We start from the raw sequence: 15,104 nt of genomic DNA, 5'->3' as shown, positions 1-15,104 counted from the left end.
AGTTGTTAATATTTTTCAATAACAGAAATGGGTGATTAGAGAAACTATCCATTTTTATTTTATTTTATTTTATTTTTATTTTTTTTTAGAAGGAGTCTCACTCTGTCGCCCAGGCTGGAGTGCAGTGGAGCGATCTCAGCTCACTGCAAGCTCCGCCTCCCGGGTTCCTGCCATTCTCCTGCCTCAGCCTCCTGAGTAGCTGGGACTACAGGCGCCCGCCATCAGGCCTGGACAATTTTTTGTATTTTTTTAGTAGAGACGGGGTTTCATCGTGTTAGCCAGGACAGTCTCGATCTCCTGACCTCGTGATCCGCCCGCCTCGGCCTCCCAAAGTGCTGGGATTACAGGCTTGAGCCACCGCGCCCGGCCCCATTTTTATTTTGAAGGTAAATGTCAAGAGAGTTCTAAAGTCTCCTCACAAATTAAAGTTTCACATGTCATAGTACTTCAGCCATACTGTAAGTTAATTTTGTGCTGGTAACAATTCAATAATAGTTTTATTCATATTTACATATACTATTTTTTAATTAGGTTAGAGTTTTGCTATGATAATTGTAAGCATTGATTTTGACCTGTCAGAAACTCAATGAGAATATTCAAATGATTGGAATTCTTTCCTCTAACTATAATTACCTATTTGAATGAAAAAGAGACAAAGGACAAGTAAGCAAGCAGGAAATAATACAGACAAGTATTATTTAATTTTAACTACTTTTTTAGTTAAATCCAAGAATTAGCATACCTCAGTTCCCCTGTAATCATATTACCTATATTACCTCACTCTATTTTTTATTATTTTTTCTAGAGAATTCATTAATATAGTAACAAGCCAACTAATTAAATGTTCTCTATTAACATCAAAAGGGGTTTTCTATGATGACTTGCAGTAAATTTAGAATTTAAAAAAGTTAATTTTTAAGATAATACAATAATAATTCAATTAATTAGGATAAACAGGAGTCAGCCAGTCATAGTGTTAGGGAAATGAAAGTCAGTAGAGAAACAACAGAGGTAAGATCTGAGGCAAAAGAGAGCATATCTAGAATGGCCAGAGGGCCAAAATGCATAAAATGAAGCTGAAGAAAGAAAAGGGCAACTAGATCAGGGAGGTTTAATGGGCCTTGGCAGGAAGTCTGACCTTTAGTTCAGAGTAATGGGCTCTTTTTGAAGAGTTTTACCCCAGAGTGTTGTATGAATGGTTTTAAGTTTTTCAAGAGATCTGTCTGGTGAAGGCAGGGGCAAGAATTGATGTGGGTAGAGAAGTTAGGAGACCACTGCAGTGATTCTGAAGATGATAGTGGCTTAAAGAAAACAGTGCCAGTGAATATGGGGAGAAGCAAACACATTTTAGATAAAGGAGATATATGTGTGTGAAAGAACGTGTATAATCAAAGCAACGAATACTTGGTAAATGAATGAATGACTTGTTTTAGAAAGACAATGACTTCCAAAGGGCCTTACATGGTGATTTTTTATTCTTAATACATTGAACAAGGGGACCTGTCTTGTTCACCATTTTACAAAAAATTTTGAAAAATACAAGTAAACATTAACTTTTATGCTTTCCCCAATATACTAAAAAAAAGTTTTCCGGATAAATGATGCTTATATCTTTAAAGCGAACACTTTCACATTTCCTATACCATTTTGAATACATATTATACAGAGCTTTATTCTTGTTAAAAAAAAAAAAGCCAGATTTTCAGTTTTAGTTAATGTTCAACATCATTATTACTCTTCTTAACTCCTTTTTTCCTTATAAATTATGCCCTGCTGATTTCTTTACAACCACTTCTTAAACAGTTAATATAATGTATTTTAAATAAAATGAAATTTTCTTCAGATTCTGGAAAACATTAAGGGATATTTTCTGGAGATATCTTTCTCGTTGTTTTTCTTCAACATGTCCCGTTATCCTGCCAAAAACTATCTTTCCTAACTCACTGAGGAGACTACGCAGAAATCCCTCAATTCACTGCGCTACCGCAGTTCCACCAACATATCTGCATCACACCTATCATTATTTATTCCATTCAGTCTCAGTGGAAACGGATCCTCCTGCCTGGCTTCTTTTAGCTTACTGGACAAATGTCCTTCCTGAAATCCAATGTAGAGGAATTGCTCTACCACTATCCTGGATCACATTCTCTACACAACCTCACATCACAACTATAACAGTAATTCTCCTTTCCTATATTCTTAATTTCTTTATCACTGGTTCTTTTCCATCAATATATCCATATTCATAATTCTTTCAACTTAAAACCATCCTAGGCCAGGTGTAGTGGCTCATGCCTGTAATCCCAGCACTTTGGGAGGCTGAGGCAGAAGGATAGCTTGAAGCCAGGAGTTCGAGACCAGCCTGGGTAACATCATGAAACCCCATCACTATTAAACAACAACAACAACAACAACAACAACAAAATTAGCCAGGCATGATGGTGCATGCCTCTGGTTCCAGCTACTAGGGATGCTGAGGTGGGAGGATATCTTGAGCCCAGGAGGTTTAGGCTGCAGTGGGCTTTGATGGCACTACTGCACTTCAAACTGGGCAACAGAGCGAGACTCTACCTCTTGAAACAATAAATAAATAAATAAAAATAAAAACAAAGAAAAAAAAAGCCATCCTCTATACCCCTTCTAACAACTACCCAATTTCTCTCCTTCATTTACTAAATTTTTTAAAAAGCATCATCAAAGGTTTATGTTCTTCTGCCCGTTTAATGGTCAGGTATATTTCATTATTATACCCATTTCAAAGAGAGGAAGACTCAGGAACATTAAGCACTTTCCAAAGAATATAATCTAGAAGGCAGTTTAGACATAATTGAATTTAAGATATTTTCATTTAAGGCTTTATTTGCTTTGTAATATAAAACTTGATGCTACCAATGCCACTAAATATAATTATTGATTTTTTCATGTTTAATTATTTTTCCAAACAGTAATATCATAAAAATTCATCCACATTATGTAAAAAAATACATATGAACATTATTCAAACAAATTGATTTTTAAAATATGTGACAGTACTAAATACAAATCATAAAGTTAAAATTAAGCAAAGGCTTTACCTTTTGTTGAATTAGACAAAAAAGTTAAAAAGAAAAAAACAATTACCTAAAAAGTATACTTGAAATATAGGACAAAGAATGATCCTTTTTGCCAATTTATAACCTAGTGTTACATAAATGTTAAAGTCTTATTCCCTTATTTCTGCTAGTATTTAAATATATAATATAAATAATAAATAAAGTGTTACTTGTGTTTTACTTTATACTACAAAGTAGGTACAAAGATGTAATTTGTGCTAAAGTGGGTAAAAGTACAATATGATAAATATATTTTATGTGCCTAATTGAATATGTGCCAAATTCAATTTCATCAGAACAAATAGTCTAAGAAACCAACATTGTACTTCAGAAGGACAGTTTAATTGTATATAATTAAACAATATGATGACTACTAGCTCAACTAAGTAATATTGAGAATTACAAAAGGCTATCACTCATTGTAGATAATTTCTATTTTGCACCACTATGTTTTAATTTTTCTAATTCCTTGGTTATCCTTTTTATTTAATGTAGAGAAATAATTCCTTCAACAAAATTAACTACTTAATGTCAATACACCTTAGGCACTAAAGTCTTTAATATGTTACTTTATTCTGTAAACATTCATTGAGGGTCTACTATGGGCCAGGAACTGTCAGGCATTGAATGTAGAAAGATGGAAAATGGGTGACATAATTGCTATCTGAGGTAGTTCAAGGAGAATGTCAGTAGCACAGAAAAGTCACAGATTACCTCATGAAACTTCTGAAAATACATTCATTTAAATAAAAGCATTTAACAAATATAACACTAGCATAAGCAAATTATATGAAAATGCAATTCAATATACCATATCTTAATAACTAATATGCATTTAAATATTACTATCTTTCTAAAATATGATACATTCCAAAGAAACAATATTTTTTTTTGTTATATCAAGGATTGCAACTCTTCTTCTTTTCAGAAAATGCAAATCAGCTACGTTTTTTTGCCCACATAAAGTACTACTACTGTTGAAAAGTAATGTGAATGTTTTCATATTTCTGCATGGCAGAACTTCCTGAACATATAAAAGTAGATCTTGGGATAAAGAAGAAACTTTCAAACTTGAGAGATGATTAAATAGATAAAGACTTCTGGAGAGATTTAATTTTGGCTCCCAGAAGGTTAAGCGTTAATATTTCAAGGGGAGGTAAAACGTAGAGCCATATTTTTATATTACAAAGTATCTGTTTACATTAGGAAGGTTTCTTTATTTCTCTCCGAAGATGGCAGCCATGTAACAGCTCTTATATAAATGCCCAGATTCATAATTCCAGGGTTCCTCTTCTGTGATGTAAAATTCCCCTTTTGGTACTTGTAGGTACCATCATCTGGCTCTCATCACATTGCTCTGGAGTGAGAGGAGTGTGAGGAAGTGATGTGGTAATTGCTCTAAGAAACAATAACCTGGCCAGGCATGGGGGCTCATGCCTGTAATTCCAGCACTTTGGGAGGCCGAGGCAGGTGGATCATCTGAGGTCAGGAGTTTGAGACCAGTCTGGCCAAAATGGTGAAATCCTGTCTCTACTAAAAATACAAAAAATTAGCTGGGCGTGGTGGCGGGAGCCTGTGGTCCCAGCTACTTGGGAGGCTGAGGCAGAAGAATCCCTTGAATCCGGGAGGAGGAAGTTGCAGTGAGTTGAGATCGTGCCATTGCACTCCAGCCTGGGCAACAAGAGGGAAACTTCATCTCAAAAAAGAAAAAAAAAAAAAAAAAGAAACAAAAAAACAGAATAATCTGTCCTAAATGGAAATGTTGTGTTTGTTTTCAGGACAAAATGAATATATATATTTAAAACTTATCATGTTCCAAATTAGAATTTAGGAGAAAAAGTATCTTTGAAAACAGAACTTTATTATACTTATTTTCAGGCAGATCAAGTCACTTTGATAGTCAATCAATAATCTTATTCAGCAAATTCTTTATCTTTTTGTCGTAAGATTTTGGTATAATAGAAAGGATAGTTTGTAGTATAAATGTAAGGCAACCTATAGAAAACAAAAATAAAAATCACTTACTTGATGTTATCAAGACAGCCTGATTCAGGTTTCAGTATAGCAGTATGATGAAACATTTTATATAAAGCAATCCCAAGGAAGATTACATTAAGCTGGAATGCAAAAGGTAGTGTTATGTAGCATAATTGGAGTAGGAAAAAAAAAACAAATCTATTCTCTGTAACAGGTGAGTTGTTCTGGGAAATTAGGTCTCAGTACACTTTTAAAGGAATTGGATCATAGATGACTGCCTAGTGTTTTAGTAAAGGCAAGAAGCCAGCTTTGAGAATTGGGATACTACTGAGTTACAAAGCACTATTATGCCTGCTATGCCAAATCACACAAATACAAAATCAGCATCAGCTGGAATGATGCTGTGGAAATTGTGAAACAATTCAAAGTCTAGTGTATGTCAAAACAAAAACAATACTTTTTTAGGTGTGTTACTATTTCTACACTCTGAACATTTATCTAAATTTATTGTTTAGTGACACATTTTCAAATACTGTATTACAAAAATGCAAATACTAAAATCAATATATTTTTGTGTAGCTAGTTCAAAAGGATTATAAAATGTTGGTTAAATTCTGATGCTACAATAAACTAGGACTAAAGTAAAGGGAACCACCCGTGGTATTGCCATGTCACTGGAAACACAGAAAGCATAAAATTTGAAACAAAACAAAACAGAAAAACAGAAAGCTCTGATGTAGACTTCATATATCACACACAGGTAAACTGTACAAAAACCACATAGTGAGTTGCCCTTTACCACTTGATTAATTTATATATTCCACAACTTGGCAATAAAGGCACTCCTGAAATTCTCTCAAAAATACATGTTTGCAACACTTTATCAATCATCCCCAAATCCAAAAAGTCTGCAAAATGAAAGTTATTTTAAAAAATCCATTCAGTGACCAAAAAGCCTAACATGAAGTAAATCTATGTGGTGGGAAAACCTAATTTGAATTGACATAAGGCTGTCCATGGTCTTTCCACTATTTGCTCTTACTTTTCCTTTTTTTTTTTTTTCTCTGTTGAAATATTGTATTTGATTACAGACTGCTGCCTAGTCTCCACTGTGAGTATTTGTTGATGTATTTGATTTTGGGTAACTGCCTATTCCTCAATAGGGTTATTGTATATTATGCAGTGTATGTACCATATTATCTTTCCAAAGTCTGAAAACTTTCTGATTCCAAAATACATCTTGTCCCAAAGATTTCAGATAAGAAACTGGAGACCTATATTTATCCAAAGTCAGTAGGCTAACATTTTATTCACAAAATGGATAGCAAATTTGTATTTTTAAAATGGTAAGTATATAAGCAATTCTACTAACAGTTTTACCTAAATTAAGTTAATCCATTTTTGAAATCAGAATATTATGGATCTAAAAACAGAAAAGGAAGCATGATTCCAGAATGTATGCCTAATGCGATTGTGCCATTCTCAAGTAAAGTGTTAAAGTTTTGCTTTTAAATTTTAAAGTTTTCAAGATTCATTTAAAAAACAAAGCTGATAGGAACAGTCAGGTATTTTCCCACCTTTCTAAGTTATATCAGTTCCCAATTCAAATTATCCAAAAGAAAAATAATGGAAATACACTGTTGTCAACCTTAGAGTTATCCCTGTTCAACTATCTATGAAACCAAATGGATTATGTTGGATTGGACCCTTGAGTAGCTCCATAAGCTTTTGCAAATGCATATTTTCTTTCCCACCAGTTTTGATTAACTATTTTACAACATAAAATAGACTATAATGAGTGTTTAATTGCTTGAATTATGTTGGGTCAAATAAGTACATGCTTTCCCCAAATCAACCTCTGTAAATTAAAGACAGTCAGAACTGGGATAGTGAAAGTTTTATATCTTGAGCTGGGAAACACATAGTTAATTAGGAATTCTTACCATAATTATCAAGGTTGCTGGTCCTATAAAACTCCAAATGAAGTAGGTGTCAAGTCGGAGCCAACATCTGCAATGAAACACAAGGGAGAGAAGGCATTCAAGGACTGGGTATGGGACATACATCAAGAGTGAGCAAGTGACAGAGAAGAATGTGAGCTGCAAAGCATTCCACTGGGAGACAGGAAATATTACATTGCTTGTTCATTTAAATGCTGAATTATGTGCTCAATTTCTGACAGCACTATTGATGGAGTAAGATAATTACCCCTGGAGGAAGCAGGAAAAAATGGCACTGGGCCTATTTGCTCAGACCTTTTGTGTCTGTCATAGAAACTTAAAAAAAAAAAAAAAAAGAGAGAGAGAGAAAGAAAAAGCCATACACGTAGCCATTAAATCGAGGAGCTTTAAGCTATCCTTTTCTCTTCAATTATGGTGCTATATAACCTGTCTATCAGCTGTCAGGCAAAGTGACATTTTCCTGTCAAGAAGATCTGAGGAAATGCAGTACAAAGAAGAAATAAATTTGGTATCAGAAGATTGAAGTTTAATTAGGTTGGGCAGCCAACCTTTGAGATTTCTGGAGTCTGAAAAAGTGCGTTGTTACTGCTCATTCTTCTGGGGTTGCAAATGATCCTTAGCATCCCATGAAGTTGATTCATGACCCGGAAGTAAATTATTAATCACTTAATTTCAGCTACATTTAATACTCCCCCAATTCTTAAAACCTCTGGGAAATTACATTTTCATTCTTCAGGATGACAGGAAGACAAAATGGAAGTGACTAGTTATGAGAAAGATTAATGTAAATTTTGAACAAATTACATTTGATGTTAAAAATAATATCTTGAATTATTTGCCATTTTGCTATAGTTAAGGCATAAGAAGAAAATAACTCCAGTGGTAAATATTCAAGACTGGTTTGCTATATAATATAAACATGCAAATCCTAAGTACTCAAATATTTCTGTGATTATAAAAGTTACTTAAACCTAAGTAATAATGGAATAACAGAAAAACTATCAAGAAGGGAAATTAGAAATGCCTATCAAAAAAGGAATGAATAAATACAATATTTTCTATTCATATGATGAAATGTTATAAAACAGTTAAAAAGGAGGAAGTAGATCTACATATGTCAATAGGATAAATAAAAAAACAAACAAAGTTGGGGGCTGGGTGTGGTGTCTCACATCCGTAATACCAGCACTTTGGGAGGCCATGGAGGGCGGTTCACTAGAGCCCAGTAGTTTGAGACCAGCCTAGGCAACATGGCAAAACCTTGTGTCTGCAAAAATTAGCTAGGCAGGGTGGTGTGTCCCTGTAGTCGCAGCTACTCAGGAGGCTGAGGTGGTAGGATCACCTAAACCTGGGTGGTTGAGACTTCAGTGAGCTGAAATCACAGCCCTGTGCTCCAGCCTGGGTGACAGAATGAGACCCTGACTCAAAAAAAAAAAAAAAAAGTTGAGTAAAAAAGTAAGGTACAGAATCTAAACTATATCAAATGTATATATAATATAGTGTGTATATATACATGTTAAATACACACACACAGACATTAAAAACTACACACAATACATTTTGATGGATATATATATATATAAAAATCACCAAACTCATGTTAGTGGTTGCCTCTCACATAAGAATAGAGAGCACTAGAAGTGAACAAAATGGGCTTTAGCCATATGTTTTAGGTTAGTAATTACTGTTAGCAAATACACTAAAATGCTAACAGTTTTAACATCTGAGTAATGGAGGCAATGATGTTTATTATGGTTTTTGGCCTTCACTTTGCTATAACTTGTAAACTTATTTTAAGAGCTAGATTTTTAAGCCAAAAAAAAAAAAAAAGTCTTGAACCCAAACAGATTGCCTACAAAAAGCCCATTTTAAAACAATGAAGAGGCTGGGCACAGTGGCTCACCCCTGTTATCCCAGGACTTTGGGAGGCCAAGGCAAGAGGATTGCTTGAGCCCAGGAGTTCAAGACCAGCCTGGGCAATATAGTGAGACCTCATCTCTACAAAGAAAAAAAATATTAGCTGGGGATCGTGATGCATGCCTGTGGTCCCAACTACTTGGGAGGCTGAAGTGGAAGGATGGCTTGGGCCCAGGAGGTCAGGCTGTGGTGAGTCATGAACCCGGCACTGTACTCCAGTCTGCCAACAGAGTGAGGCTCCGTCTCAAACAAAAACAAAACAAAAACGAAAAACGAAGTCTGGCCTTCTTCTATTAAGTTAAATACATGTAAACTAATTTCAGTAGAAGTAGAATAGGCACTCTAAAAAGAAACTGACTACAAGTTCCCATTTTTTATGTAGACAAGATAATTTCTATATTCAAAATAAACACAATAATCCTGTTTGAAAAAATGCTATTAGTGAAGCAATCAATGTTTAAACACCACTGGTTTGTTTGGATAATTAGTTACCCTTTTGTTGTGGTGGTGTTCAAAAAACTTGGTCATATGAAATAGAAGTGTAGTGCTAAATATAAGCAGAAACAAACCAGAGAATTCAAGGTTGAAATATGAACATTGTCTTCATTCTGATTATAGGCTAGCTTGTCATCAACGTAATAAAAGAGAGAGACAGAGGGTGTATGTGTGTATGAGAGAGAGAGAAAAAGAGAGAGCGACAGACGGGGGCAGAGAGAGAGAGAAAAAAGAAACCCTTGGGGAAGGAAGATTTTCAAAGGTCTGAGTTCTGAACAAATATCCTTTTTTCCCTCAGGGTAAAAACAATGAAGGAGGCTGGGCACGTGGCTCAGGCTTGTAATCCCAACACTTTGGGAGGCCGAGGTGGGCAGATCACTTGAGGTCAGGAGTTCGAGACCAGCCTGGCCTACATAGTGAAACCCCATCTCTACTAAAAATACAAAAATTAGCCAGGTGTGGTGCCTGTAATCCCAGCTAATTGGGAGGCAGAGGCAGGAGAATCTCTGGAATCTGGGGGCAGAGGTTGCAGTGAGCCAAGATCGTGCCATCGCATTCCAGTCAGGGCAACAAAACAAGACTTCATCTCAAAACAAAAACAAAAACAAAAACAAAAAAACAATGAAGGACGAGACCAAAACATGGACATTTTCCCAGACTAGATCAGACACACACACACACACACAAACACACACACACACAACTGCAGCCCATGAATGCTGCTGAAATTATAGCAACATGATACAATACTAATAATACGTTTTAAGAATGACTTAATAATATAACTCTAGTTATTTTGTAGGTCAAACAAGTTTTTGAAAGCTAATGTGAGAACTAAAACACGTTTTCAGAAAAATTTTTAATAGGAAAATGTGCTTCACAATCTTCTATAGAAGATTATTTTACAAGTTAAGGAATCTTAAACAAATACCTTTATATTATTAACAGTTGTCTTGGACTAAGGGAATTTTAAAATATTAAATAATCTTACCAAATGTTTCAATAAAGTAAAATAGTATCATTAAATTATAGCCTTGCACAACTTTGCTTTTTTGACAATGATCTCAGCTTAGCTAACGCTTTATTTGGAAATGTGCTTTCAGCATAGTGATATTTTCTAAATGTAAAAGGGCATTTCAAAATGATTATTTTTATTCTTTAAGAAAAATTTTTATATCAGTTTGGCAAAATGGATTTACATTTCATTTGGAACTGAACAGTGAAAGAGGCAATATAAAATAAGTAAAATGTACTTAACAAATCATCCCTCCATGAGGGCTGCTGGGGCTTTACTCTTTTCTGGAAGGCTGTGTGGCAAGAATCCCTTTTCTAATTTGATTGCCATATGGCCACACCTGCTGTTGTTTCTGGCCACATGCTGGCTTTCTCAAAGCCTTCTGTATTTCCTCCTATTCCTATTAAGTACCTTAAAAGTTTGCATGATTCCCGTCCCAGTTCACTGTGTCTATGTTACAACACTTCACTCAGCCTTTAAGGTGGAGAAGAATATTACGTGGGGTGTATGTATACATGCCTGAGCACATATATCCTACCTCAGAGTTATAAGTCTGACCATTCAATGACATTTAGATACAAGGTAAAAACACTGTTTAAGGTGAGACAAAGCTAGAAGAACAATTTATCACACTAAACACACTGAAGTCCAGCTTGTGAATGGTAAGATAGACCCGCTATTGAAGAATACAATTTATCTGAAAATTGCCTTTATCTATCTAGCAACATTTAATTTTTGAAATTAGTAATTTGGATTGGACATTCACATTTAATTTTTAAGATATGGCAATTTCTTTTTTATAAATGAAATTCAATCATTGTATATCATCTATACATTATGTTTATAAAAGTACTGTAACAAAAGACATAAGAGACTTGAGAAAGCAGGTGCATTCTGACCACACTCGTGTTTATTTGAGGCCATAGTAAAAACCTTTTGATACTAGATATATCCTATAATTCAAAGAAACACTTGTCATATACCACAAACCTTGACTTGACCTCCTTTTCATTTATCTAATATAAATATGTTGTTGAAATTCATTTTGTAGTATAATTTTTTTCAAATAATAAAAGTAACATATATTGTTAGCTACATGATGAAGTCTTACTGAATTATACAAGTTTATTGATTTCAAAACTCTAAAGGACTGGTGTTAACCCACAAGAATAAGTAGTCTTTGTCCTTGTGAATTACTCTATTTCAAAATATTAACCAAAGTTTTTTGGGGTAATGTAAATTAGCAATATGTTTGTTTCACTTTCTACAGGATGCTAAATCACAGACTGAATTATTCTTGATGAGTATTAAATGTAACCAGTAAACAATCGTTGGCTACTATTAGATGATGAAATTCACAAGGCTTAATCATAGCAAGTTGTTTATGAGAATTTTTAATTATATAATATCTTTTTCTCTGTAATATGTGCCGACATTGTTATATTTGTAATATATATATTTATATGTAATATTATATATATTTATGTATTGATGTATTATAAATATATTTTTATATAAATATAATATGTAAATATAATATTCATATTATATTTACATATATATATACCTGGCAAGATTGAGAGAATAAGAAAGGAATAAACTGGACAAGAAAGAAGGACAAGAAGAGAAAAAAGGGACAGGTATATATATCAAGTATAATAAATCTGGTCCTCAGTTTATTGCATAATACGATTGTTAGGGATTTTTTAATGCCATTTTCATCACAGCACATTCATACATCTAATATTGAAATACTTTGCAAGCAAGTGCATGAATTTTAAAAAAAGGTTGGTGGAGTGATACAGGGATGCAGTGAAATCAGCGGTGGTCAAGACTAGCATTTGAGGTTCTGCTACAGTTTTGGATCTTAGAATTAAACACTACCTCTAATATATCAAAAATAGATTGTGTTGTCTTTATTTCCTCAACATGTTATAGTTTTTAAAAGAATTTCATTATTTTTTTGGTAAAATGCATACTACATTCTATGATGGACTATAAAGGTAAGAATTATAACTATTATAATTTATTAATACTACTAAATGTTGAGTGATTGCCATGGTCTCATCTTAAGATTATATCATAAGAATTGTGTACAAGAAGCCCCTGTGACACAAGTTTACCTATATCATAAACCTTCACATGTACCTCTGAACCTGAAAGGTAAAAAAACAACAAACAAACAAACAAACAAAAAAACCAAGAATTGTAATCACTACTCTAGTGAATGGTTGCTTTTTAATACAATCTATTTTATAATTAAAAACAATGTTGCTGATCATGTCTGTATTTCTTCATTTGTATCAGCCAAATAATAGTACCAGTAATAATAAAAGTTCTAATTTAATAAATACTTATCTATGCTAGTCATAGATGTCTAGCATATGCTTTACATATATACATACTGTTTACATACAAATATACACTTTATGTATATACTCTGATTCATAAATACACACACACACACACACACACACACAGAGTTTCAAACATTGGAAGAGTCTTGCAAGGTACTTACAATAACTCCCATTTATGGATTAGGAATGTGATACTCGGGTAAATACACACAGACCCATAGATAATAAGTAGTTGAGACTGAATTTTGTTCTAGTCTACCTGACTCCAAACTCACTGTGGCTGTTAGATGTTTCTCCAGAGAATAAAGATATAAATTATAAAACAACTAAAGGTGTAGCTTGGTTGATAATTAAAAATTCTCAATGAGTAGGTGAGAAATTTATATGCTGTATATAATGCACAGATTACTGAAACAGTTCTCAAGTCAAAATATCAGATCTTTCTAAATATAAGGTCATCTCGATGTTAGTGAAACTTTTAGTACTATTAAACAGCTTCACTGCAATATGATTTATATATCATAAATCATTTATTTAACAGAGTATAACTCTAAGGTTTTTAGTATATTTAAGAGTTGTGAACCCATCAGCATAATCTAATTTTACATTTTCATTTTACCAAAATGAAACTCTGTACCCACCAAAAGTCACTCCCCATTTTTGACCTCCCACTGCCCTACAATGACCCATCCACCCTCTCCCCAATTTTAGCAACGACTATATTTTCTGTCTTTAAAGATTTGCCTATTCTGGACATTTTATATATATGCGAACATATAATATATAGTCTTTTATAACTGGCTTTAATCACTTAACATAATAATTTTATGGCATGTGTTAATACTTCATTTTTATTGCCAAAAAATACTCATTTAGGTATTTCACATTTTATCTTTTCATCAGTTGATGGACATTGGTTATTCCCATGTTTTGGCTAACATAAATAATGCTGCTATAAACTCTTGTATACAAGTTTTAACGTGGTCCTTAGTTTTTATTTTTTAGTTTTTGATAAATACTTAGGAGTGGAATTGCTGGATCAAAACTATGTTTAACATTTTGAAAATCTGTGGAACGATTTTCTGAAGTTGCTAGCTACATCATTTGACACTCCCATCAGCAATACATGAGGGTTCTGATTTTCCACATCTTCAACAATGTTTGTCACTATGTACTTTTTAATGTAGTCATCCTAATCAATAAAGTCATGCTATATTATACGTGATGCTCTAGATGTCTAATGATAGCTGTGGAAGTTGTTATACTTCTTTGATTCCAATAAGAATTCAGGTCCAATATTCAATTTTAAGTCTAGCATTTCATTGCATTTTAAAAATAACAGTACAGTGGTCCTGATGATCTCTGACATAATTCTAGTATGGATAACTTCTTAATAGAAAAAAATTATGCTCAACCCAGAATTCTTGTATATATGATGATAATTTTATATGTTCAATCAATCATTGGCTTTCTGGATGATAAAATGATGACACAATAACCCTTCAGCATTTACTACACATACACATAAAATGCTCTTGGCCTTGAATAAAATAGTATATAAACATATACATGTACTCCCTGTAGACATATTGAATGACGACCTTCATATGTCAATAACAAATACTTCTCCATTATCTGTATTATTTCCTACTGGCCAAGCTATAGTCAAACACACCTGGTGATAATATTACAGCAAGGCAGATGCTTTACGTCAACAAAATGTTATAAGAACATTTTATAATATCATGTAATCATTGCTTAGAAAAATACTCCTTAAGTGAAAATATGATTTTCTATGAATTTGAAATGCTAAGGAATTGTGAACAAGGTAATTAAATAAATCTATGCATATAACTTGCAGGTACCATCGAGTTCAATGTTCCTTAACTAATCTCTTTCTTGAATAATACTCTAATCTGATATCTTTAAAAAATCTATAATCACTTTTCTACCTACATGATTATGCTGGTTAGATGATGAAGTGAAAATAAGGAAGTCTGGGGTCTTTTAACTAACAGAGGAGAGATTACCCCTTTTAGAGATACTCTTAAGCTAATGAGCTGGAAAGACAAATGTAAAATTTAATAGATAATTTACAACAATTTTCAGATCATAAAATTTGATTTCAATTATTTTTAACAGCTTGGCTATTCTTCTAGTACTCAAGAATATTCTGATCGATTATAAATGTTCATGACTTCATCCACATATTTAGAAACCACTCAACAATTTTTTAGCCCAGATTTTCTCTCCTAGACAATTCTCTGGGCTTAACCCCTTCCCAGTGTAC

General features: G+C 33.4%; 1 protein-coding gene across 50 annotated transcripts in view; it reads right to left on the bottom strand.

Moving 5' to 3' along the window:
* LOC105463581 (adhesion G protein-coupled receptor L3) overlaps positions 1-15,104 on the bottom strand; it is an 856,114-nt gene that overhangs the window by 73,176 nt on the left and 767,834 nt on the right. For all 50 annotated transcript variants that reach the window (XM_011710771.3, XM_011710772.2, XM_011710773.3 and 47 more), the window contains 2 exons: positions 7,013-7,079; positions 5,118-5,209 (listed from right to left, as the gene is read on the bottom strand). In XM_011710771.3, the coding sequence (XP_011709073.2) occupies positions 5,118-5,209; positions 7,013-7,079 (159 nt within the window). The remainder of the gene's footprint in view (positions 1-5,117; positions 5,210-7,012; positions 7,080-15,104) is intronic.

Source organism: Macaca nemestrina, chromosome 3 (assembly GCF_043159975.1).
Source record: "Macaca nemestrina isolate mMacNem1 chromosome 3, mMacNem.hap1, whole genome shotgun sequence".
Classification (NCBI taxonomy): domain Eukaryota; kingdom Metazoa; phylum Chordata; class Mammalia; order Primates; family Cercopithecidae; genus Macaca; species Macaca nemestrina.
Note: the sequence above shows the minus strand (reverse complement) of the source record. Positions and strands in the feature narration are given on the sequence as shown.